Source organism: Gadus morhua, chromosome 7, assembly GCF_902167405.1.
Source record: "Gadus morhua chromosome 7, gadMor3.0, whole genome shotgun sequence".
Lineage (NCBI taxonomy): Eukaryota > Metazoa > Chordata > Actinopteri > Gadiformes > Gadidae > Gadus > Gadus morhua.
In genome coordinates, this window is record NC_044054.1 from 2340644 (window position 1) to 2368430 (window position 27787).

The following is a 27787-nucleotide window of genomic DNA, read 5'->3' on the forward strand; positions in this document are numbered from 1 at the left end:
TTTTACATGAGAGAAATGTGCTCCAGCAAAGTTCACGAATGCAAATCTCTCCTAGGGCAGCAAAATGAGCCGGCCCTGGGTTGGGTCAGTCCAAAACCTTCATATTAATAAAATTTACTTTTTTTGACCAGTTGTATTGATAAGATGAAGCAAGAATTATAATGTAAATATGTCACCAAACTTTCTGATAAAGCCTAAATATATTGGTTTACTGTTCCTTTACAGCCCACAACTAAAAAACTAAAACCAATGTAAGCCAAAAAGTGTAAAGATACCATCAGGTCATGAGAGAGTTCCTCTAAGTAAATCCTTTTGAAGGTCTCTGAATCTTGTTTGGACAAAAGCTCTTCTACAGATTAAATTGATAGGAAATAGGATTATTCTCTACACTAGATTGTTGATGATGGTTAGTCTGCACGCATGAAACACATGTCATAGAATAGACATTATTTGTAATGTAGACATTCGTAATGTCAAAGAAAATATTCTAACCACAAAAAAATCTGGCGTTAGCCTCAAGGAAGAGTGAGGGAAAAACCAAAGTATATTCGAAAGTATATGGAATAGGCGCAAAGCCACCTTAATATAAACTATGGCAGGTAAGCTGTGTTTATCTTAATGCACAAACTGTTGAATTTTGCTGCATGATAAGCATGGGTTTTTAGAGTTAATGATCTGAACTAGAAACAAGGTTTTAATGAAGTATCAAAGTTGTTCGTTTTAAGGACTTTTTTATGTTGTGAGTGAACAAGTTGGTGCAACAAATGATTTTATCTTTACCCCAATAAAGACGAGTTTAATGAATCAACTATTATGTTTGCTCATTGTCATTTCATATTGCCTTTTGATTTCTCTTCCAGGGGAGCTTGGAAGGATCCGTTCTAAATTTGTGGATAAAGTCTCAGACCCAGTTATCAAAGGTCTCCTCGATGACCTTTGGCAGCAGAAGGTGTTCAGTACTGAGGAAAAGGACTCTGTGATGGAGGGCCAGACGATCAGAGCAGACCAAGCACGTTGTCTGATCGACATGGTGATTGGTAAAGGGGAGAGAGCAAGTCAAACGATGATTGATAGTATGAAGAAGAGGGACCAACACTTATGTTCCACCCTGGGTCTGATGTCGCCTCCTGCTGGTGTGGGTGAGTTGTTACCATGAATCTACTTTTTAAAGAAACATTCTCTGCCAGCTTTGTTTCAACAAGAGGTGAGCTTCTTTGTCCTTTAATCCACTGGGATCCAGTGATTCATTATCATCCACTCGGGATTGCATTTGTGTAGAATACGACTTACTTTTTTTGAGAGGTAGGGGTTTTACTTAGTGCTGCTGTATTCCTTGGCTCAATTGTGTTATTGCTAGTTTGACAGGATCCCTTTTATAGTTTGGTAACCCTCACTGTAAACCCTCAGACCTTTTTCTAAAGGGGTAAAACTGAATCTATATATATATATTTTTTTTAAATCTTTTTATAAAACCCGCTCTGCAGGGCGGGATCTGCCTGATGATCGAGAGAATAAATATTAAACTGATTGGCCCAAAGGTGGCACTATAGCAACAGTCCAAAAATGCAAACTTTGAACAAACATATCTAATAACCGCTTTGACTTGGAGTCATGATCGTTTGTTAACACATGCATATCCTCATGGTGAACAAATATGCCTCAAGAACCTATGACTAAATTATTTAAGGATCCTAGGTTTTTTCACTTAGAAAAAAATACTTTAGCACCTATCATCTATGGACCAATGTCTTCAATCTGACATTAAGCGAAGTCTGTACAATAAAAAAAATAAAGCGCCCAGGATCCATTGACTTCTAAAAAGGGTGTGGTTTAAAACGCATAAAGACTGAAATGCTTATATCAACATCAAATTGGACTCCTATGATCTTGAGTCCAATACAAAAGTTGTTCAGAATCAAAGTTTGAACATGACAGAGTCAACAGTCAAGGCTGAATTTCATCAAAATAGGACTGCAGGGGGCCCTAAAGTGAAATTTTGAAATCAACAGAACAAAGCTGATGCTATTCAAGCGTTGTCAACCGTATGCAAACAAAACCGGTATTAATTGTGTTCGTCAGGGTCTTAATGGTCTGCGTCGCAGTCTTAATGGTCTGTCAGGGTCTTCAGGGTCTGCGTCAGGGTGAGGCTGGACGATATACCTAGTAAAATTTATGCCAGTATATTTTTGAAAGAGATATGTAGTAGAGACAATATCGCCATACCAGTTAGGGCTCGTCCGTGGGTGCTGGGGCTCGGAGCTGAATTGAGAGAGACACCCTGACAATATTCAAATCTCTCCTCAAAACAAATGTGTTCCCACTGGCCTGATCGCTGTAATGACCCCCTACGTGGGTTCCCCTCGTATCCCCGTTGTGCTGCTGTTCCTACCCCCTCCTACCTCGGTCTCCTCACTGCTGTTCTTACCCCCTCCTACCTGGGTCTCCTCACTGTTCTTACCCCCTCCTACCTGGTTCTCCTCACTGTTCTTACCCCCTCCTACCTGGGTCTCCTCACTGTTCTTACCCTCTCCTACCTGGGTCCCCTCACTGTTCTTACCCCTTACTACCTGGGTCTCCTCACAGTTCTTACCCCTTACTACCTGGGTCTCCTCACTGCTGATCTTACCCTCTCCTATGCATGTCACAGCCAATCATATTGCTGAGGAAAAACGAATTAGTCGTGAACATTTTAATCTGTAACATGCAGTTTTTGTCACAACCAGTTTTTCCGACCACATGTTAAGAAGCCACTAAATGTTATGTTCATCATTTAAGGAAATATTGACATGATCCAACTGTCAGCATACACTTACTGGTGTCTTCTGTTGTTTTTCTCATTCAGGATGTGCTGCTGTTGTCGAGTGCCAACATAAAATCAAGTCTCATTTTAAGGAGAATTCCTGCTGTGTGTTTGAGGGAATTGCTAAACCAGGACATTCAACACTTCTGAATGACATCTACACAGAGCTCTACATAACAGAGAGAGGCAGTGGAGAGGTCAACAAAGAACATGAGGTCAGACTGATTGAAACAGCTTCCAGAAAATCAGCCAAGGAAGGAACACCAATCAAATGTGAGGACATCTTCAAACCCTTACCTGGAAAATATAAACCAATCAGGACAATAATGACAACTGGAGTGGCTGGCATTGGTAAAACCATCTTAACACAAAAGTTCACTCTGGACTGGGCTGAAGACAAAGCCAACCAAGACATACACTTCACGTTTCTCTTCACTTTCAGAGACCTGAATTTACTAAAAGAGAAAGAGTATAGCTTGGTGGAACTTCTTCATCATTTCTTTATTGAGACCAAAGAAGCAGGAATCTACAGATATGAACCGTTCCAAGTTGTCTTCATCTTGGATGGACTGGATGAGTGTCGACTTCCATTGGACTTCCAGAAGAACCCGATCTGGACTGATGTCACGAAGTCCACCACGGTGGACGTGCTGCTGACAAACCTCATCAGGGGCAAACTACTTCCCTCTGCTCACATCTGGATAACCACACGCCCTGCGGCAGCCAATCGGATCCCTGCTGAGTGTGTTGACATGGTGACAGAGGTGAGAGGGTTCACCGACCAACAGAAGGAGGAATACTTCAGGAAGAGATTCAGAGAGGAGACGATGGCCAACACAATCATGTCCCACATAAAGAAATCAAGAAGCCTCCACATCATGTGTCACATCCCAGTCTTCTGTTGGATCACTGCTACAGTTCTGGAGGACTTCTTCAAAAAATCCCAGGTAGGAGAAGAGACGCCCAAGACCTTGAATCAGATGTACAGCCACTTCCTAAGGGTTCAGTCCATACAGGGGGAAAAGAAGTATCATGGGAGAGCTGAAACAGATCAACACTGGAGTCCAGAGAGCAGGAAGATCATTGTTTCTCTGGCAAAACTGGCTTTTAAGCAGCTGGAGAAAGGCCACCTGATCTTCTACGAAGCAGACCTGGCAGAGTGTGACATCGATATCGGAGCAGCCGCAGTGTACTCAGGAGTGTTCACCCAGATCTTTAAAGAGGAGCGAGGGATGTACCAGGACATTGTGTTCTGCTTTGTCCACCTGAGCATCCAGGAGTTTCTGGCTGCCCTTTATGTCTTTATGTCATTCATCGACACTGGGGTCAATCTGCTCTCAGGACAACCACAATTCCTCTGGTCTATTTTTTCTAGAAACAAAGGAAATGTCAAACTCTACCAGAGTGCTGTGGACAAGGCCTTACAGAGTGAGGACGGACGCCTGGACTTGTTCCTCCGCTTCCTCCTGGGCCTCTCTCTGGAGACCAATCAGATTGTCCTAAAATGTCTGCTGGGAAAGACAGTAAGTAGCTCAAAAACCAGTAAGAAAATGGGCTCGTACATTAAGAAGAAGATAGGTGGAGATCTCTCTACAGAGAAAAGAATCAATCTGTTCCACTGTCTGAATGAGCTTAACGACCGTTCTCTAGTGGAGGAGATCCAACAGTACCTGACATCAGGAAGACTCTCCAAAGAATCTCTCTCTCCTGCTCAGTGGTCAGCTCTGGTCTTCATCTTACTGTCGTCAGAAGAGGAGCTGGACGTGTTTGACCTGAATAAATACTCTGCTACAGAGAAGGGTCTTTTGAGGCTGCTGCCAGTGGTCAAAGCCTCCAAAACATCTCTGTAGGTTCACTAATAACATGTACTACAATACACACAACACAATATACATGATGCTAGAAAATAAACGTTATCATAATATATAAAACAACTCTGTAGGTTCGCTAATATCATTTATTATAATACAAACAACCCAATATACCTCATAGTAGAAAATTCAAATTATAATAACATGCTTTTTTTTGTATCGCAATACACACATTTCTTTGTAACCAGGGTGAAAAGTCAAATTCAAAAGCTCTATTTACTTTGAAATAATAAATAAGGAAAGCCAAGAATTAACAAAAAAAATAAAAGTTAAATAGAGCTTTATTCAAATATCTAGCTATGAGTATAAACACGTTTTTATTGATACGGATAAATTAAATACATATACATTCATTATTAATTAAAGGTAACCCACTATTTTAACACATTTGGACCTTGTTCAGTATGTTTGCTTACATGGACGCGTTGGGGCAATTGCTCTGTCGCTAGCTTAGCCACTTTTAGAGTTTAACACGGTTTTAAACTCAAGAAGTCACGTGACGTCTTAAACGCCATTGCTGTGTAACACGTACTAACCTGCAGCTGCGTTTTACCTTGATCTCCATTGCTGTGTCTTCAGATAAATTCACATCAGACACTAGAGGGCGTATTTTGTGGGTGTTAGTCTAATCTCGAAACGGAAATGCACCACGCCGCTTATGAGATAACAAAAAGTTAATGTGTATTTCTCTCATAACTTTTTGTCATTATTAAAGAGAGGCCTGATTCTCAGATATGCATGTTGGATGGCTACGGTGTAGGTCTGGGAAGAACTTCAGGTCAAAATCTTGCAAGCGAGCCGCTGGGTGCAGGTGCAACGAGATGGAGCACTTGCTGAGTCATTTCCTGTAGGGCTGGAGCCACAGGTTGAAGCGTATGCGGCCTTTGAGACCCCCTTTGATATATAAGAGACCCCAAGGTACAGCTTACTTAAATGTTGTCGACTCAGTCACCTATTGCATCACTTCCTTTAGGGCTTCGGCCTCCAAATTGATTATTGTAGTAGGCTATAATTGTATGCCCTCTTTCATATATATGATACCTCCACCACTGGGACGTGGCAACAATTCTCGAAATCCATATGGGAGGGGGGGGGGGATGTTTGTGGACAGTAGGGGTGTACACTAGACATAAATAGGAAGCAAATTCAGGAGAAGGAATGACCTCTCACAAATATTTATTCAATAAATTGTTTCAAATAACCCTGCCTCGTTAAATCAATGAGCTTGGTGTTTTGCTTTCAAAAATAGGTTATAGAAGAAGTCTAAACTGCAGAAAATAAAAACTTCCAAGCTGCCTTTTAAGGATACCTTGGAATATCTGTCTATTTTTTAACCATCGGACCCTAGTTAACAACAAAAACAACACAATTCACGGCAGGTCCTTTGCCGCGTGGTTTTTAGAGCCATGTAAGTATTAGAGGGGGCGGTCGATAGCAACCACCATAACAACCATGACGGTCAAGTGACTGGATGCAGCCCCCGTTGAAAAAAATAGAATACCAACCTACACACTCAGGAGATTAATTATATTTAAATAATTATGACCATGAAGTCTTTATTTGCATAGGTTTACATTTCGTTCTGTGTAGCATGGAAAAATCGGAGAACACACCCATTCAGAATACATTGGTTTACATTTCGTTCTTTGGAGCACGGTTAATTTTATTTATTTATTTAGTTTCAGTTTTTGAGGACGTGCTGCAAGGATGCAAATTTTTCAGCAATAATCCAAAATCTAATGGAAAGACCTGTTGGCTTTTTGTCAAGGGAACCCAGGGCGACGCTCACTTCCGGGTTGGCCAACATAAGTCATCCCTCCGCCACTCTATACTGTAAAAACACATGTTCAAGTTGAATGATAATGCATGAATTTATTCTTTATTCTGCCATAGTAACACAGTAAATAAATGGCAAAAAATAGAATTTGTATACACGATATGTTCAATAAAATGTAATCACGGACAAAATACGTTTTTTAGACAAACGTAATTGAGAATGACGAATAGTTCTCTGGGAACGTAATTTTGATGAGAAAGGGTTGCTCTGTCAGTTGTCAAAAAAAGCGGACGGACGTGGTCTCTATAGCAACGACCTCAGCTACCCAACACTGATCAAAAAAAACGATTGTTTCTCTCAATCAAAGCACAAAACAGGACAACTGATGCCCATAGCCTTAACCCATACATGTTGTGTAATTAACAAGGACACGTTGGTGTAGTTGTGTTGAGGAATGTCACAGATTTCACTGTAAAATCGCCGTTAATGTGCAGCCATCGGGTCTTCCGTTAGCCAATGGGATGAATGCTCATAGCTTCATATATTGCCGTGGAGGGATTACATTCAAATGAGTGGAAAACCCCCTGCGTCGAAAAAAGAAGCACATGGTCCTCCGTTAGCCAATGGGATGAATGCTCATAGCGTCTCTATGTGCAGCCATCGGGTCCCCCGTTAGCCAATGGGATGAATGCTCAAAGCTTTATATATTGCCGCGGAGGGATTACATTGTAATGAGTGGAAAACCCCCTGCGTCGAAAAAAGAAGGGCAAGGTCCTCCGTTAGCCAATGGGATGAATGCTCATAGCGTCTCTATGTGCAGCCATCGGATCCCCCGTGAAGGTGTTACTTTGTAGCGAGTTAAAAACCCCATGCATCGAAAAAAGAAGCACAAGGGTACCCTTTTGCGTCAGAAACTGAAGCCAAAGTCACTGACCGTTCGTCAAAAATCGACGCGCTCTGAGTGAGAATGTGTTGAACCAATAGGATGCGTTGATAAATAGACTTCAGGGTCTTCTGGGGGAAGGGTGAGTGGTCACGAGTGAGCGGGAAAAAGGAGAGAGAGGGAAGAGACAGTACTTTATTCTCTCTAGAGATCGCCCAGCTAAATGATATTTAAACTAGGGCTGTCAAATTAACGCGTTCATTTTGATTAATTTATCACAGAAAAAATAACGCATTAAAAAATTAACCCAGATTTATCGCGCTTCTATAGTGCCCTTTGACCCGGTGGAGGCAGACGAGAAGACGCTGCTCGGCACCTTGAACGGAAAATTCAAGTTTAAACAACTCCTGAGCAGACCTCTCCCAGGTGTGCTCATGCCACAGAATTGAAGTGGACTTGAGTACGGTTGACGTGCTCACACTAGCCAAACAATCTAGACTTGAGCACGGTACAGGTGTGAAACGGACTTGGGCACGGTACAGATGGCCTAGTGTGAGTGCGCCCTTAATCACAGTTCTTTATGTGTTTTGTCTATTGTGTGTTTAGGCTGAATGGCTGTGGTCTGTCAGAGAGATGCTGTGAAGCTCTGGCCTCAGTTCTCAGCTCCACCTCCTCTAGTCTGAGAGAGCTGGACCTGAGTACCAATGATCTGCAGGATTCAGGAGTGAAGCTGCTCTCTGCTGGACTGGGGAGTCCACACTGTACACTGGAAACTCTAAAGTCAGTTTCACTCAATGGTCAAACATTTACGCCACAAGTTCCGCATCAGAGGACATTGAACAGATTTGACTCCAGAATGTTAACAAGTCTAAATAAATATGTAAATTATGTTGTCTCGGTAATCAAGACACATTTTCTACTGGCTACTATCTTACTACTATAATAGAAGGCCTGTCGCACCAGTTACTCAAAGTTACTCATGTGCGCATGTGCCAAGAAACCTGCAGCACACACACACACACAGCACGTGCGAACATATACATACACTGCAAGCACGCACATACACACCGCATACACACACCGCATATACACACCGCATATACACACCGCATATACACACCGCATACACACACCGCATATATACACACCGCATACACACACTGCACACACACGCACGACCATACACTGAAACGCACAGACACAAACACACACACACACACACAGACACACACACCGCATGTCAAGACAAAGGCAGCGACAAATACACAGAAGCACACACACGCACACACCGCAGCGACACTTGCCCTTACACATAACGTCTCCGCCATCAACACACGCACAGGTAAGAACACACACGCACACACCGCAGAGACAGTCGCCCTTAAACGTAACGGCTCCGCCATCAACACACATGTCCAGGTAAGACTTTCTGTTTCCAAACTGTAGAAATTGCGATAAAAGAAGGGAAGAAACAATTTCTCACCTCCACAAGCAACGGCAGGTCGTTCATTTTGTCATATAAAAAACGTTAAATTCAAACATCGCGCAGACCGGCATATCAACGCACAAGTTACGAGATCTTAAAGAGACATTGTCCCTATAACGCAATGAAAACAAGTCAATAACACAGTCTGGGGAATTATGTCTATAGAGTCCACTACAAGACTACACTTTGTCGCTCAAATGTAATATTACTCTCTCCCTTGAGCCTCCTGAAATGTTTTGCGACATTGATATCCCCACCTTCCCCCCTGCGGCCTGTTTTAGTAGTTTTATTTTTCTTATGTTTTGAGTGTATGCTATATGTGACTGTAGGCTACTGTGAGTGTCACGTGTCAAGCATGCAACAACTCACGGCGACAACTCACGTGTACGGGTGTAGCTGGTTTGGCTCTGCGTTGTGAAATGGAACCACCAAAACTGGAACGATACAGCTCAACCCATACACCTTCAGTTCAACCTCATACATACACACATCTCACTCAGCATCCTCTCCTCTGCTTCTCCACTGAAAGTACAGGCCATGAATCAAGCATTTCTTGCATCTGGAACACATTATTCACATCGACTGGAGAATAGAATAGCTCATCATATGGCTCAACCCTGTGTGTGTGCTGCACTGCGCACTTTCATATAACACTGTTCAAATTCACTTCCACTTCTGAAGGTTTGATTGTCCTCACCCGCACGTCCCCTCTCCCAATGCGGGCCAGTCAGTTTAAATGCTGTTGCTCTTGACTGTGACCGGTCAGACGGGTGCTGTCTATACATCGGCCTGTTATTCTGAGCCATCACCTGGCTGTTCTGAGAAAGTGTGCGGTCAAGCAGGCCAATCAGAGTCTTTAGGCAGTTTTCATCAAACTGAGTGGTAGACGTGGCACTCACTTCGGTCTGCACAGGGAGTACCTCCGGATGGCTGGCCAACGACACCTCCTCAGACACAGGTGTTTGAATATGAACTGCCACATGTCTTGCTGGGACATGACGGTTTGGTCTGGTATTCCGCTGTTCTCTCATGACAATCTGATAACGGTCAACGTGCTCCTGTATTTCACCAGCTGTCCATTTCTCTGGCGCCTTGAACCGTAGCACTGCAGCAAGGGAGGGATCGGGACAGTACTTGACAAACATCATGGTTACCTCTCGACTGAGATCATCAATATGCCGCCCCTGTCTGCTCAAAGCCTCCTCAGCTGCATCAACATCCTTGTTAAGGCGGATCCAGTACTCGACTGGGTTCTCTCCTGCTACAGGAACAGTGCTATAGAAGTCTGCAAGAGGCATACTGGAACACAGCACACCACTGAAATGCTGTTTCAGTATGTTAATAATTACTTTTGGGTTCTCATGAGGCTTCAGTGAAGGATTGCTACGGAGTGTTATCTTCACAATATCCCTGGCTTTCCCCATTAATCTAGACAACATCTCCTGGTGCTGCTCTCCCAGCTCCACATGTCTTCTTCTCAAGTAGGTGAACATGAGCTCTTCCCACTCATGTACCGAAAGCTTGTCGGACCCATCCCCTCTGTACACAGGAGGCTCTCTCACATTGGACTGCATGACTAACTTCACACCAGTCAGGTTAAGTGTGGAGTCAACGAGCGACTGGCCTGCACCTGAGTTCTCCTTCTCCTTCATTCGCCTGACTCACTCCCTTCAACTGAGCTGATATAGACTGTCCTACTTGCTGGGCGATATGCATGATGAGATCACTCAAAGCTGGGTCACTCCTGTCTGGGATGGCCGAAAGTGAAAGAGTAGGTCTATGAGTAAGTGGAGTGTGACTAGGTAGATGAGTGGAGGTGAAAACTGAGGAAGCCACATTGTCTGGGACATCAACTCGACGGGTGGAGCTGAACGCTGGTGACCTCACGTCACCTGGACTTGCAACTGGAGAGTTAAACAACTGTGCCCCCCTCCCAAAAGAGTTCAATAGCTGTGTTCCCCTCCTGAAATCAGCAACTGGAGAGGTGGACATCTGTGCCCCTCTCCCGGATATAGAATCAACAGTACGAATAGCAGTCCCATTTTCAACATTGGAATCCATTTTTCTTAAGTAGTTTGTTCAATATCAACAAAAACAATGAAAATACTGACTCAATAAACCACGGAAAGTACTGTATAAATAGACCAAATCCCCCTAATGTCCTTGAACTGTGACAAAGTCACTCCAATGTAACCCTCTTAAGGAAACCTTTTTTTCGTTCGTCGTTGTTCTGTCGTCCAACAACCTCCGGTGACCAAGCTGGTGTTGGTCCACGACGTCGATCCGGGTCACGGCACCAATGTAGCCGGTCTGGCTCTGCGTTGTGTGTTATGAAATGGAGTAGGACACAGGGACTTGGTGTGTCACTTTAGCCGAACTGTGGCGACAGTGGCGTATTTATTTCTGCATGAAATAAATGCACAAATAATGCAGCAGCATTAATACACAGGACACTGCAGCACGTCAGTCTCCTCATAGCATTAAAACAACAAGAGAGCCTTGGCCAGAAGTGCCTTACAATACATATATTCAAATATACAAAGTCACAAAAGTTCACAATACAGACACACAAATTCAAATCCACCTGAAAACTATACACCACCGGCTAATTAATATTTTATATTAAAATAAAGTACAACATGGGAGCAACATCAACATACCTGCATGAAATAAATGCACAAATAATGCAGCAGCATTAATACACAGGACACTGCAGCACGTCAGTCTGAAATGGTGGGAAACCAACAATGAACAGGCTGCAGTCACTGTGTGTGTATCCTCAAGTGCAGCTAAACAGTGCGCTAGGTAAATAGTTCGCTAAAACACTCAAAACTCTTGCAAAACAAATACACAGGAACACATGAACAACACCAACAAGCACAGAATCACACCATAACTCTATCTCACCGTTTACACTGGTTATTTTCTCATTAACAATTTTAGAACAGAAGGCTGCACAGAGCAGAGGAAAAACACTCACCTCCTCACAGCATTAAAACATCAAGAGAGGAATGGCGAGCGCAACGCAGGAAAATGACGTCACAATCAAAACTTCAAAATACAATAACAAAAGCTCCCAAACGAACTGTTTACAGAATAGATCACGAAATAAAAATAATAAATAAAACATGAGGGAATTTTGGTGGAATGCATACGTACATCTTATGTACCTGCTACACGCGCACTACGCAGCGACTCAAACCCAAAACAACAATGGAGGGAGGAGAGACCATGGGAGAGAGATGCGCGTTTTCTAGCTGGAAATATGTCACTATTTTCACTTTTTGTCAGCTAAAAGGGACATTATTAAATGGGTAGTTCGGAATCGTCTTTGCATAGGGCCTGATTCCCAAGTTAGCCTTGGTGTTCTTTATCAATGGAGACAGTTTTCAACACATTTCATTCAGTCCTTCTAATTGCAGAGTTTGCTTGTGCTAGGCTAGCGCACGGCAACAGGCAATACTAGCCTGCTAATAAAACAGTCGTACCCATTCCACAGTACACCCGAGGTAAATCAATTATAACGCCAGACTATAGATGTAAATGTCTGTGTTGATAGAATAATGTTAGAAATAAAACCAACCTTGCATTACATTGTATTTTGAGGGACTCGCTGTGTCTCAGCAGCAGTGTTTTATTCCTGGTAGTAGGCTACGGCAGCGGCGGACTGATACCTAGGTTAAAAAAAGTGTTAAACTGTCTCCAATGATAAAGAACATCAAGGCTAACTTGGGAATCAGGCCCTATGTCCTAAATTCTGATCTATGTACACTCTGTGCAGGCGGCGGAAAAGTGCTATCTACCTTCAAGAACACTACTTCAAATTTAAAGACTTTGTGCATTATGTGTTGCATTGTATTTCGTTCGATATGCCAGTTGTTCTATGTGCATGCATTTTAATGTTCTACTTGTCAATCAGTGTGGGGGGGCGAATCACCAGGTCAGCTGGGGGAGGGGCTTGGGAGAACAGGAGGGTGGGGGGCTTGCACGTTGAAGGGACCGGGTTCGGGGGTTGGTGTTGTAACATTATCGACTGGGGTTTCTACATTATTGCTATTGGTTTAAATACAACTAGAGGTTGAACACGTGCGACGCTCGTGCGAAAACTCTAGTCTTTGTAATTTGGTGGCACCCTAACAAATATGCACCCCTTTATTAGATGTTATAATATCCTTGGTCACCTACCATCCGTCTGAGTCCATTAATGGGAACAGATTCACTCAATTTGAATAAGTTTAAGATAATGTTTTGAATGTATAGGGGGCAGTGCTTAATTCGAGCCACAACACGGCAGAACATGTTCCGCGTCGTGTTCTTTTGGAAAAAGGTTGCCGTGTCAGGATCGCTTGTAACTCACCTCATTTGGTTAAGGTTCGTTAAGATATTGGCCTGTCACCATAGGCGTCGATTACGCCGGGGACGCGTCCCCACCAGATTTCGTCAAGATTAATTTTGTACCCACCACTTAAAAAAAAAAAAAAAAAAAAAAAATGATTGAGTTGAATTATTATGGATTATTACACGGGTCTTCTTAATGCCGTGGAAACGCTCCATTCACTTGCATGGGCTCTTCTCAACTTCCGGCGGTGAATGCTAGGTATAAATTGACGCTGTCAAGGAAAAAAAATGACTTTTTGCCTATAATCATTTTTGGTTACACTCCTCAAGTAGTCCGGTAACAACCCCAGCGTCTTCAGTTGCTAAGCGACGTCAACGTCTTTGGCGGACTATTTCTCTGCTGATCAACACTACGAATGCTGGTAACAAATAAATTGTAACAAGCCACACCATGTGAAGTCATTTTTTCGTTTTGGCACGTAGCCGTGTAATAAGCGGGATAATGTATAGAACATCGCCGGTCATTATCGAAATTAAGCCCCTTCATTGGGAAGCAAGACACCTTCGCTGCGCGTCAGTGTCCTGTTCGCCCTGTCGGGGCTTATTTTCTTGATAATGACCGGCATTCTATACATTATCCCTTACTTATTACACGGCTCTTCTCAATGCTGTAGACTACATTCATATTCGGTTGCTAAGCGACGTCAACTACTTTGGCGAATTATTTCTCTGCTGATCAACGCTACGAATGATAACAAATACATTGGAAAAAGACACACACTGTGTGAAGTTATTTTTTCAATTTGGCAAGTAGCCATTACTAATAATATCAATACTCTTTGGCTGGGATGATGAGGCATCAGACAATCAAGTCATTTTAGCCTGAATACATAGGTAAGAAGCACCAGAGCAGGTTGCTAGTACCATGGACAGTATCAGAACGATAACCTGTTGAACTAAATGGATGTGATGCTACACCACGGGATGCATCTGCAGACCACTGTCACATAAATAAAGGTAAGACGCGATATTTATTGCTTACGATTTGCTGGTGCTGTGGCAAGGTCTTTTGTGTTTTTTGCACTCAAGTGGTCGGCTGTTTTAACTTGCAATTGATAGACGGTGGAGTCAGTGACAAAGTGACTTTTGGTCATTCTTGCTTTGCTTGAATTCTGGAATAATTGTGGGGGGGGGGAGTTCTTGAGTTTTGGTCAGAAGTGCCTGATGTAGGCTAGTTTTGATGGAATGCATGTTGTGAATTGAGAACAGCCAGCTCCTCATGTGATACAGTGTTCAGCTGTGCAACAAATATATTTTTCTTTTTCAATCTTGACGACTTTTGTAGTGCTGTGTATAGCCACACCTTTGGCCCTTCTGAACTGAAACACGCAGTTAAATTCCTTTCCTAGCTGCTCTTGTTTATTTTGTTAGCTTAGCCATATCATGTCACGTTGTCAACATTGGATACATGGAGCAGAACATAGTGGGTCATATGTCCGATGCTTTTTGGAAACGTTTTCTTCATAAAACGTGCCGGACAGATTTTGTATACATTTTATTCCTTAGTAATTAGCTACATGGGTATGCCGTCTTTCAGAACCTTTCATTACCTGCACTAAAGAGAGAAAAAAGAGGGCATCCTCATTGTACCCAGCACTTCTAAAAATGCACTTCCGAATGCGTCTCTGTCCCCAGCACATTTCAAACCAAACTGACGCCCATGCCTGTCACGATAACAAATCTTTCTGGCCGATTAATTGCCCCAGAAATTATTGCGATAAGCGATAATCTTGCCGTTTTACAACTAATATAATGATAATGGCATAATAATGCAAGTACACCCTTTCGAAGATCAATAAACAATTACTTTTTAAAGAACACTGGAACTGGACGTCTGGAAGACATTTAAAATATCCAGAATAAATTAACAAAACAACCAAAAACAATCAATTAAATGGACTCGAGGGGGTTTACTCGCTGTGCCCTGTAATTATGAGCCCGAGCAACCCGACATTTGTTGCTTAGACATACTCTGCTAAATATATATAATATATATAAATATATATAATGTATAGAACGCCGTCATTATTCGTAGTGTTGATCAGCAGAGAAATAGTCTGCCAAAGACGTTGATGTTGCTTAGCAACCGAAGACGCTGGGGTTGACAAGTTATCGGACTACTATCTATGCAAGTGAACGGAGCGTTCCACGGCATTGAGAAGACCTGTGTAAAAAGAGTGCGAATGTAAATTATTGCGGCCGGCAAAAAATGATCGCTCATTTTAATTTATCACGCAATTAATTGATTTATTGCTTATCGCGACTGGCCTACTATAATATCTTTGAAGTAAAAGGAGAGGAATTGTATGGGCACGCGTGGAGATACGATTAGTAGGACATCTGATGGATGCGTTACCTGAAGCGTTCTGCCCCCCTGGGCTATGTGTGAATTTAATACTGGGTAGGCGGGGCCTCCGTAATGTGCTCTGATTGGCTAAGCATGGTACTGAGATCCCGCCTCCCGGATAGCCATATGTTTAACCTGTGCAGGTCCCTTGTGGCTATGTGTGGGCATCACAACTTGGTTTGTGGTTTTATGCGGACCTCTTATGTCTATGTGTGGGATTTACACTTGTTTTTGTGGCCTTGAGCGTCTGGGTTTCCCCTACACCAGAGGGGTGTTCCACGAACGGAGGTTTAACAAACACTGAGTTAACGCTGAACTCTAGGTTGATTGACCCTGTGCCGACCAACCCAGAGTTTTCGGTTCCACAGCAGCGGTTATGCATTAGTTCAATCAACTCGGGGTTGGTTAACACAGGGTTGTGCGCGTCCACGCCAAACTTAAAAAGACGTGATGTATGGATCATGGAAACCCTGATCGATATGGCGAAACGGGCCGCTTATTTCAATGAAATGGAACTCCAGGTTCTCCTGGAGAGCTATGACGAGGAGAAGGACATTATCACAAGAAAAGGGAACGCTAAAACCTCTGGAACCCGGAGAACCAAAGCCTGGCAGCGGATCGCTGACCGCGTAAATGCGTTAGTTACACGTCAAAAGCATGATCCTTAATATTTGAGCCATGAATATATAAATATCCCAGTTAAGCATTCTTAAAGATCCTACCACATAACCCCTTTCTTCTAAAACAATATGTAGGCCTACTCCGATTGCTTCCAAGCGGTCAGAGGATCAAGTATAAAAATGAAGTATAAAAAACATACAAACTGGTAAGCTTTTCCCACCATCGTATTGGTATAAATTTAAATAAGCCATTTTTTTAAGCCAATCGTGAAAAGGCCGACAGTCGGCAGACTGGATCTGGCCCTCAAATTTTCTTGACCCCAGTGGAGGAGCTGTTAATAAACATAAATTCAGGGCGCCCTGGCATGGAGGGGGTACCTGGAGGGCCTACCTATACCACCTCAGAGAGTCATGGGCCATACCCCACACTGGTTGAATGTAGGTTTTTGTGTTTTCTTGTATTTTAGGTTTTTTTGCCTTCGAAGTAACACATGCAAACCGTGTGCTTGCCACAGCGCATACTATTCCAAATGTTTCTTTTTTTGGTAACTGGGTAGAAAACCTAAAAGTGACAATTCATCAACTTCACAGATCAAGATGGATCAGTGCTTTTAATGAAGCCGCCGGCTACGATCGAACATTCTCCAGTGGATGCAAGTCCGTTAGGACTATTTTATACTTTATGTTTTAAATGCCTCTCTGCCTAGTAGGCCTACTCAGACAATATTGCTCTTTGTATGATAGGAGGCCGATACAAATCTTGGATGGGTCACCTGAAACGACTGTAATGTGCTCAGCATCTCCAGCATTATAGCTGGAGATAAAACTACCATTTCAAAAAAACGGAGGGCTACGCAAATAGTCTGGAGTGAACTAAGGCCAGGTTCTCGATTGGTAGTGTTGGCTATGTAAGGCTATTTAAATATATTAAAGATTTGCGCGAGAATCTATATCTCTCCACTCCAGCAAAAAGTCATCCAATATGCCAAGATGTCGAGCCGTGGTCTTATCAATCGCTCCCGGTGGATTGCACGTATAATTTGCGCTCTGATATCAGCCGTTCTCTCATCAAAAGGGCATGCCATTGTGAACACATGAAATCTGCGGTGAACGCCGGTTGAAATACCCAAAACCGGGTTATGTTTCAAACTTAACCTGCGCAAAACCTGGTCCGACCAGGTTTGATTCAGAGCATATGTTGCTATAGCAACTAACATACCGTGATCCTTTTGGAACGGAAAACCTAGGGTTACAGCAAACCCTGGGTTAACTTACCCGGTTATGTGATAAAACCGGCTTTGTGGAACACCCCACTGGCCTGCTGTTATCACCAGAATTCATACGTGAATGAATGGCTCCTTGTGTGAGCCGGACGCCTCCCTAGGTTCCTGACATACATGGCCTGTTAGTATGAATGTGTGAATGTATATCACAATTCCCTCCTTGGTCATCACTGATGACCATTCTACAAGCAATATAAAAGTATAAAATATATAAAAGTATAAAATATAAAGCGAAAGAAAAGAAAAATCTCATGGTTACATAACCATGCAACAATCATCAACACCACCAACCGACTTGTATACGTTAGGAAGACTCCTTATGGGAGGCAAAACCACGTCACGTCCTGTGGGACGGCACACCACCTTGGCGGGTCTCAAAGAACAGACAGGCCACTGTCAACAATAAATCAGTAAACATACAATCAACGTGTCATACAATCATCAATAAACCAGTAGTCAAAAATAAACATGTCATAAAATCATCAATCATATATTCAAAAAGGCACACATTGAGGTTAAATCATAGAAAACACATCAAATACGTCTAAGTATGGGTGACACAAACACATAGCTCGGCTTAGTTCAGGAGCTAGAGCAGTTGTCTTGTAGCTGAGTGATTGATGTGTCCCTGAACAAGACACTTAACCCTAACGGCTCCTGACGAGCCTGCTGTTGCATGGTTGACTCTGCCGTCGGTGTGTCAATGTGTGTATCAACCGATGTAAGTCGCTTTGGATAAAAGGATCTTCTAAATGCCCTAATTGTTATTGTCTAATGGTAATTGTACACAAAGTGTTAGACCTTCAGCATGCAAAAATAATTGACATTAGAATACTTTTTTAGATTCAAAATTCCCTGCAGACATGCAGAGATTTTAATGGTGATCTTCATGTATTCGTGTGTTGTATTTATTTGGGGGGTTTTGGACATGTTGTAGTCATTGATCCTGTTTGCTTTCATCAGGTCCTGTAGTCCACGAGGCCATTCGTCCCTTTTTGTCAAGGGTGCCGCTCACATGGAGAGGTTACTAGCACATCATGTGAGCCAGCCGCCCGTATGAGAAGTTAGGAACATGGTCCCATCTAGGCCTGGGTATCGTGGCCAGTTTCCTAAATCGATTCGATTTCGACTCATAAGGTTCTGAATCGATTATTCACGATTTGATTCGATTCAATCTGCTCTTAAATAATGAAAATGGCTCATCTGTGTTGCAAAATACAAATGTACAACAGGTTTTGAGTGCAAACCTGTGAATTGGACAGTTTAAACCTGAGCTGTAAAAAAACTGTCTCAAGTCTCAAAAGGGCAATTTTGAAATTAGAAAGGAATTGCAAGTGAAAGTGTACTCGAACTACAACATTCCTTCACTGCAAATTGCATTAAGGCATTGTTTATTAAAGTGCAAAAATAATATTAATGGTAACAAAACATAACAAAAAAAATTATCTCATCCCCTATGAATCAATTATGCAAAAATCTTATTTAATCAATCAATCAATCCAAAATCTATTAAATATTTTTTTTTCACCTAGCCCTCGTCCCAACCGCCTCAAAGAACTCAACAATCCCATTACAGTACAGTGATACAGAAACAACATGTTGTACTAGCAACCAAATAATACATGCAATAACTAACATGACCCTCATTGGTTGTTTAATAATTCGTCACTCAAGTAGACCAGGAATATTGATTATCTTAGATACAGGTGGTGGACATAACGGGGCCCCGGGGACTATTCTACATACTGCAGCTGGATCAGGCCAGGCCCCTCAGGTGATATCTCGTCTAAGTACACCGGGTCATACCTGCTCCCCATGTGAGCCCGGATGGCACCTGGCGCCCCTGGAGTACTCACCGCTAAGGTGATCAGCCGATTCAGTAGCCCTCGTACGCAAGGAATACAACAGCAACCGACCACAACTAAAACAGTTACTGCCACTATTCCCGCGATGGGTACTGACTGGATCAGGCCCTTCCACCTACCAAACAGGTTCTCCATCCATCCTTGGAAGGTTTGATTAATGCCGGAGTTCTCTGCCAACTCTAATTTGAGTATCTGTAGCCCTGCCAGTGGCCTGGCCAACGACCAATCCGGAGCAGTGTTGTCAGGGATAAAAGTGCATCATGTAGTCCCTATCATCCTACACACCCCTCCTTCTTCTGCCAATAACATATCCAAGGCTAGCCTATTCTGATAGCATCTAATTGTTCTGATCCATCCATGGTAAAATTGACAAACCGTTGCTGATTATAGTATATCTAATTCATCCAATCAACATTTTTGTCAATGATTGACCACCAAAAAAGAACTGATTCAAACCCTGCCGCTATTTGATTGCATCGTGTGGCTTTTTACTCCTGGCTCGGCTGGGTCTGATCCTGGGGTAGTTTGTCGGCTCCTGGCGTGTCTGCATCTGGCTCTGGAACTTGTGTATTAGTTAGTTGTATTATATTTCTAATTGCTCTATTGGAAGTCCCTTATGGGGTCCTCGAAATGTAGGTGAAGGCATGGATTGACCCGTAAGCATTACACGCGGGTTAGATGACTCATTCTGTTAGCTTGCATGTGATAACTCATTAGTGCTAGTGGTAGTGCATCTACCAAATTAAATTTAGTGTTTGCACAGATTTTGTTGATTTTAGTTTTTGACCGTCCCATTCCATATTCTGAGCTAATTTCAAACCTTGGCATGACCTCTCTAGTCAAAGATTTGATTACAGTATCCACTTTAATTAAATTTCTCACTACTCACTACTCTCCCACCTGTCATTTAATGCGCATGGCCAATGTCATGCGCATTAAATGATAAGCAAACCTAACAACGCCGTTGGTACAACCAACTTTCAAGTCCCTAACCTCAACTATCATTGAATAAAATCAATCTATTGGGAATGCCGTGTTCTTTTGGAAAAAGTCTGCCGAGTCAGGATCGCTTTAACTCACTTTATTTAGCAAAGGTTTGGACTAGCATACATGAAGCAAAAGGAGGGGAATTGTACATGCACATGTGGAGATACACTTAGTAGGGCATTCAAAAGGATGCTTTACCTGGAGCGTTCTAGCCCTCTGGGCTATGGGTTGTAACTTTAATACTGGGCAGGTGTGGACTTAGTTATGTGCTCTGATTGGCTAAGCATGGTGCTGAACTCCCGCCTCTCTGGATGTTGTATGTGTCTCTATGCTGCTCCCTTGTGGCTACGTGTTGGCATTACAACTTGCTTTGTGGTATGGTGCTGACCCCTAGTGGCTATGTGTTGGCATTGCAATTTTTTATGTGGCCCTGAACTTCTGAGTTCGCCGAACACCTGGGCCGCTCGTATCTGTAGAATTGATATGTGAATGAATGGCTTCTTGTACGGGCCGGACGCCTCCCTAGGAGCCGGATCCCTCCTTGGGATGGGAAGGAGACCTCTCTAGTCGCCAAGGACATATGTGGCCTGTTGGTATGAATGTGTGAATTACGTTACAGGAAGGGAAATTGAAGCCAGTATATCCAAAACCAAAGGTCGATATCGTTGGGTTTACCATCAGCCGCCATGAAACCACGATGTTCCCGAGGTTTAACAAAGCCATGTACTGAACCGAAAACATAACATGAGTCAGTATGTACACCGTGAAGGTTTAAGAAACGAAAACCCGACATGCCCTGTTCCACACTTCCACACAAATCCCACTTCTGACACCAAGTTTGTGGTGGTAATTTTAATCCACGTCAATCAAAACTGGGTAGAATAAAGAGCCATCCAAACTTTTTGAGCAATTATGGTCATACAATTATGGTCACACAATTATGGTCATACATCCATACATCCTTTGTCAATATGAAAAATTAATCGCATAAATTAAAAAAATCTATTAATGCTTGTGTAGTGTTCAATGTTATAATCTGTCTTGTTAGTCTTTATTCCCCATTGAAGTTCCACAAACATCTTGTGTTTTCATATTCGTTTTGAGGTGAATTTTCAGGGTAAGACAGAGGGGGAGGGGGGGGACAGAGGGGGGAGAGGAACAGAGGGGGGGGGGAGACAGAGGGGGGAGAGGGACAGAAGGGGGAGAGGGACAGAGGGGGGAAGAGACCGAGGGGGGAGAGGGACAGAGGGAGGGGAGGTCAAGTGACACATGCACTTGTGCTGGTTTTCAAATACGCTGGCCAGTCGGATTCCAGACAAGCAAAAAATGTTTGCGCCGATCAAGAATGTGGAGACCACAGTGGACACAGCAGTAGTACGCGTGTGGGAGAGGCTTTTCCCAGATTAACTTAATCTGTAATCTGTACAGCCAACAGGGCGTCTCTTCTCCCCTCTACCATCTCCTCCCTCCTCCTCCTTTGCCTTTTCGGTCCGCCGCTTACCCGGTTTAACCCCTTTCCATACGTCAGGTCATGGGCGTTGCTGGACCCCTTTTACTGGGGCACCTGGCCCAGTATTGATCTGCTGAGCCTCAGTATTGATCTGCTGAGCCCCAGTATTGATCTGCTGTGCCCCAGTATTGATATGCTGTGCCCCAGTATTGATCTGCTGTTCCCCAGTAAAACCTCACGTTCGAGTTTTAACCAGTGTTAGTTTTCTGATTAAAGCAGTGTGTCTTCATGGGAACTTAAGTGGGTTGTGTTTCCCAATAGAGTGATCACACCGGCGCTGCAATACAGCCGCTATTTAACTCAGCACTGAACTAAACCTTGGCAGTGTGCGTCTATCCCAGCGCCATTACCACTCCTCTTATCAAACACAAGACCTCATCTCATACTATTTGTGTTGCCATGACAGTAAAAGGTATGCATTAGATTCAGTTTGTTAATAATGGTATACGGTGTATGTTTTATTACATAACTTTTTTTTTTTGGGGGACATTTTCTTGAGTTTGTTGAATCTTTAGTTATCTGGGGCCGTATTCACAAAGCATTTTATCTTACCGCTAGGAGTGCTCCTAACTTGCGCTAAAACATTTTACGTAGGAGTTTTTTCTTAAGAGTTATTCACAAAGCCGCTGAGACCTACTCTTACTAAGGATAAATCACAAAGAGTGAACTAAGAGTGACGCGCCATTGCTATGGATTACGTCAATTCTCGTGCACGAGTTTAGAAGCAGTCAGTTCGGTGATTGGTTGTTCAGACGAGCCCACTGAATCACCGAAAAACAAGGAAATAGCCTAGGCTAGAAATGAATTCCTATTAAGTAGTTATAGTGCAGTTAGCAGAATACACGCATGATGACAATTTTGTGCAGACCACGATAATTACGTTGTAGCCTCCACGTTCAAGAGAGAGAGAAAGCAAACAATAAAAATACGTAAAATTTAAAAGAAAATAAATGTTATGAACTACACAAGTGTTGACTGATTTGTGCCAAGGTGTTTACCTAAAATGTGTTTTCAAAGTGATCCCTAAATGCCAGTCCTATCGGTTCCACACGGCCAAATTCATTGTCATGTTGATCGCCATCATCATCATCATCATCATCGTCTGGCTGTGGAATGTTCCTCCGCTTGCAGAGGTTGTGTAGAATGGCACATACAGTAATGTGCTTGCCCTCTCTGGCGTATTTCGCCGTGGAGGACATGAACCGACGTTTCATCTGCCCAATTCCTCTCTCCACAACATTTCGTGTATGTTTGTGTGCTCTAGCATATATGGAAGAAATCAGTAAACAATAATAAATATGGATTCAACAAATAAAAGGCGTCAAAGAGCCAATACGATGTGTTTTACACATAGGACTAAGCGTAATCTGCGTAATCACTTCCATGTTATACTTTAACTGTGGTCCCGGTTGTGGATTGAGGTAGGGTGTCTAGAGCCACGTCTTGCATGGATAGTCACTGTCTCCCAGCAAGTGACACCCAACTGGTACATCTCAAAAAGATGCCTCAGACCGCTCTTCATTAAAATGCGCGAATCATGGGTAGCTGAAGATCCAGGCCACTTTGCAACAACATCCAGTAGGCTATGTTAAAATTTGCATCAAAAACAACCTGCGTGTTGATGGAATGCACTTTCTTCCTATTGACGAACACGTCCTCGTCTTTTGATGGCGCAATTATTTTTATGTGCGTCCCGTCAATAGCACCGACCACACCGGGCATACCTGCAATTGCCATGAAGTTGGCTTTGATCCTGTGTAATTGTTGAATGTCCAAAGGACAGTTTATGGCACGGCTGACTGATGGTTGCGATATTTTTAAATCGTCGGCATTGCAAAGTTGCATTTCCCCTGTTGCTAAATAACGTAGTGTGGCCAAACATTTTATTTCGGGACTAATCGGATTATTCCTGTTAGTCGGGGATGTTATTGCATTGCGATTAACTCCACAACAAGTTTAATACCCTAACATTTCGTCTTGCAGGCATTTACAATTCTTTGTGAATAGGTCTTGCTGAGGTAGGAGTCCTCTTGAGGACTTTTAAGCTCTCCTAGACTTAGGTGCTACTTTTAGGCCTAAAATACTTTGTGAATTGCCCTTAGTGAAAAAAGTTAGGAGTCCTAAATTTAAGAGTGACACGCCCATTATTTTTAGGAGTTACTCCTAAATTCGCCAGTTAGGACCTACTTTTAGCCCTAAAATCCTTTGTGAATACGGCCCCTGAATTCTAAGTAAGTCATATTTTGAAGATCTACTGTATTAACATTTAGTTAAACTAATAACACATGTCTAATATCAAATTTCAAACACAAAATTAATCACAGTTTCTAACGTGTTCTGTTTATTGTGTGTGAAGCTTGAAAGGCTGTCAGCTGTCAGAGGGATGCTGTGAAGCTCTGGCCTCAGTTCTCAGCTTGGACTCTTCTAGTCTGAGAGAGCTGGACCTGAGTACCAATGATCTGCAGTATTCAGGAGTGATGCTGCTCTCCGCTGGACTGGGGAGTCCACACTGTACACTGGAAACTCTCAGGTCAGTTTCACTCAATGGTCAAAAAGTTCCACCACAAGTTCCACATCAGAGGACCAGTATTGATCTGCTGTGCCCCAGTAAAATCTCACGTTCGAGTTTTAATAAGGTCCATATTTGACAGTGGATTAATTGACATTGATATTAACGGTAAAATAATGGATTTTTTTCGAATCCACAACGTGAAAGCAACGCAGTTTAACCCAAAGTACAAACTGAGGCGCCCACCTTGCGGTCCGGGTCCGTCCACCGCGACGCGCACATTACTGTCCGTGCATGGCAGTGTGCATGTCGTAGCCGGTGCACCGCGGCGAGCACGCAGCATCCGTTAATCCTGGTATATTTAATAGTCTGATGGATAATTGCTGCTTATGAAAACAATTGTTACCATTTATTCCGTTTTTTTTTACATTTCCCACCCATGCAGTATAGTGTTAAATGTTCTGTAATTAAAATAAACATTGCCCTGATGTACACACAGCGTTGTTTAGGGTTTTTTAGTAAGAGAAGCTACTTAGGCAGTCTATTCCGCTATCAACCCCCGTTTTGAGTCACCGGATCCACCCCCCCCTCTGCGCTCCGGGACCTCCTACTGTACAAATTAACGTTATCTCTGATAGGGGGTCTGTTTCTGTTTTTACCACCAGCGCCGCGACATCGCTTTCCTCACCAACCAACTCTTCATCCTCCTCCTCCTCCTCCTCCTCCTCCTCAATCAAATACCTACTAATAATAACCGGCTGCTGATTGGATAATATACTCCAATTAGGATTTATTTTCTTCTCTGGGTCATCATGAATAGTGCATTTCTTTACATGCTCTTGAATACACTAGTGCTGTGGTGAAATTTCAACGTAACTTTGCACAAAGTTCAAACATGTTTTTTTAGTTTTCTGATTAAAGCAGAGTGTCTTCAGGGGAACTTGAGTGGGTCGTGTTTCCCAATAGAGCGATCAAGCTGGTGCTGCAGTACAGCCGCTATTTAACCCAGCACTGAACTAAACCTTGGCAGTTTGCATGCATCGCAGCGCCATTACCACTCATCTTATCAAACACAAGACCTCAATCTCACTCTATTTGTGTTGCCATGACAGTAAAAGGTGTACCTTGGATTCAGTTTGTTGATGATGGTATAAGGTGTTTGTTTTATTACATTCCTATTCTATTCATAATCATGTAGTCAGACAGTAAGGTGGACTTTAGAGTAAATTTAAATAAATTTTTCTTCTTAGAACTGAGTATTTTTATGGACATTTTCTGGAGTTTGCTGAATCTTTAGTTATCTGAATTCTAAATTAGTCATATTTAAAGATCTACTGTATTGACATTTAGGTAAACTAATAAAACATTTCTCATAACAAATTTTAAATGCAAAATGAATCACAGTTCCTACGTATTCTATTGATTGTGTTTGCAGCCTCAATGGCTGTCATCTGTCAGAGGAATACTGTGAAGCTCTGGCCTCAGTTCTCAGCTCCAAGTCCTCTAGTCTGAAAAAGCTGGAACTGAGTTCCAATGATCTGCAGGATTCAGGAGTGAAGCTGCTCTCTGCTGGACTTGGGAGTCCAAACTGTACACTGGAAACTCTCAGGTCAGTTTCACTCGATGGTTTAACAGTTCCACCACAATTTACAAATCAGAGGACCAGTATTGATCTGCTGTGCCCCAGTATTGATCTGCTGTGCCCCAGTAGGACCTTTTCTTCATTTTGAAGATCTACTGTATTAGCATTCAGTTAAACTAATAAAACATTTCTAATAACAAATTTCAAATGCAAAATGAATCACAGTTCCTAACGTATTCTATTTATTGTTTGTGCAGCCTCAATGGCTGTGATATGTCAGAGAGATGCTGTGAAGCTCTGGCCTCAGTTCTCAGCTCCAACTCCTCTAGTCTGAGAGAGCTGGACCTGAGTACCAATGATCTGCAGGATTCAGGAGTGAAGCTGCTCTCTGCTGGACTGGGGAGTCCAGACTGTACACTGGAAACTCTCAGGTCAGTTTCACTCAATGGTCAAACAGTTAAGCCACAATTTCCAAATCAGAGGACCAGTATTGATCTGCTGTGCCCCAGTATAATCTCACGTTCGAGTTTTAACAAGGTCCATGTTTGGCAGTGCATTAATTTAGATTGATAATAACGGTAAAATAATGGATTATTTTCTAATTCACAATGTCAAAGCAACACAGTTTAACCCAAAATACAAACTGAGGCGTGCACCCTGCGGTCGGGTCCGTAGACTGCGGCGTGCACATTACTGTCGGTGCACGGCAGTGTGCATGACGTTGCCGGTGCACCGCGGTGCACACGCAGCAATCCATTGATCCTGGTTTATTAAATAGTCTGATGGATAATCGCTTTCCTCACCAACAAACTCTTCATCCTCCTCCTCCTCCTCCTCCTCAATCAAATACATACTAACAATAACTGGCTGCTGATCGGATAAAATACTCCATTCAGGATTTATTTTCTTCTCTTGGTCGTCCAGAATAGTGCATTTCTTTACATGCTCCTGAATAGCTCTAGTGCTGCGGTGACATTTAAATGAAACTTTGCACAAAGTACAAACCAGTGTTTTAGTTTTCTGATTAAAGCAGTGTCTTCACGGGAACTTAAGTGGGTCGTGTTTCCCAATAGAGCGATCAAGCCAGCGCTGCAATACAGCCGCGCTTTAACTCAGCACTGAACTAAACCTTGGCAGTCTGCGTGCATCGCAGCACCATTACCTTCATAATCTGGAAGCTGGAAATTAAGGTTGTTTTGTAAATTAGATGAATAGATTATTCTTAGAACTGGGTCTTTCGGGGGGACCTTTTCTATATTTTGAAGATCTACTGTATCAACAATTAGTTAAACTAATAACACATGTCTCATATCAAATTTCAAATGCAACATTAATCACAGTTTCTAACATGTTCTGTTTATTGTGTGTGAAGTTTGAAAGGCTGTCATCTGTCAGAGAGGTGCTGTGAAGCTCTGGCCTCAGTTCTCAGCTCAGACTCCTCTAGTATGAGAGAGCTGGACCTGAGTAACAATGATCTGCAGGATTCAGGAGTGAAGCTGCTCTCTGATGGACTGGGGAGTCCACACTGTACACTGGAAACTCTCAGGTCAGTTTCACTCAATGGTCAAACAGTTCCACTACAAATTCCAAATCAGAGCAGATTTACCTCCAGAAAAGTAATAATTCTCACTGTGTGTGTGTGTGTGTGTGTGTGTGTGTGTGTGTGTGTGTGTGTGTGTGTGTGTGTGTGTGTGTGTGTGCAGGTTGTCTGGCTGCCTGGTCACACAGGAAGGTTGTGCTTCTCTGGCCTCAGCTCTGAGCTCCAACCCCTCCCATCTGAGAGAGCTGGACCTGAGCTACAATCACCCAGGAGACTCTGGAGCTGCGCTGCTCTCTGCTGGACTGGAGGATCCACGCTGGAGACTGGAC

General features: G+C 42.9%; 1 protein-coding gene across 1 annotated transcript; it reads left to right on the forward strand.

The window, feature by feature from the left end:
• Positions 1-592: 592 nt before the first annotated feature.
• LOC115546651 (NLR family CARD domain-containing protein 3-like) lies at positions 593-27787 on the forward strand (the record flags this gene model as incomplete). Its single annotated transcript, XM_030360285.1, has 6 exons — positions 593-599; positions 861-1139; positions 2843-4646; positions 7938-8111; positions 27291-27464; positions 27622-27787. Coding segments are annotated over exons 1-6 (2604 nt in total), but the record flags the coding sequence as incomplete, so codon positions are not given.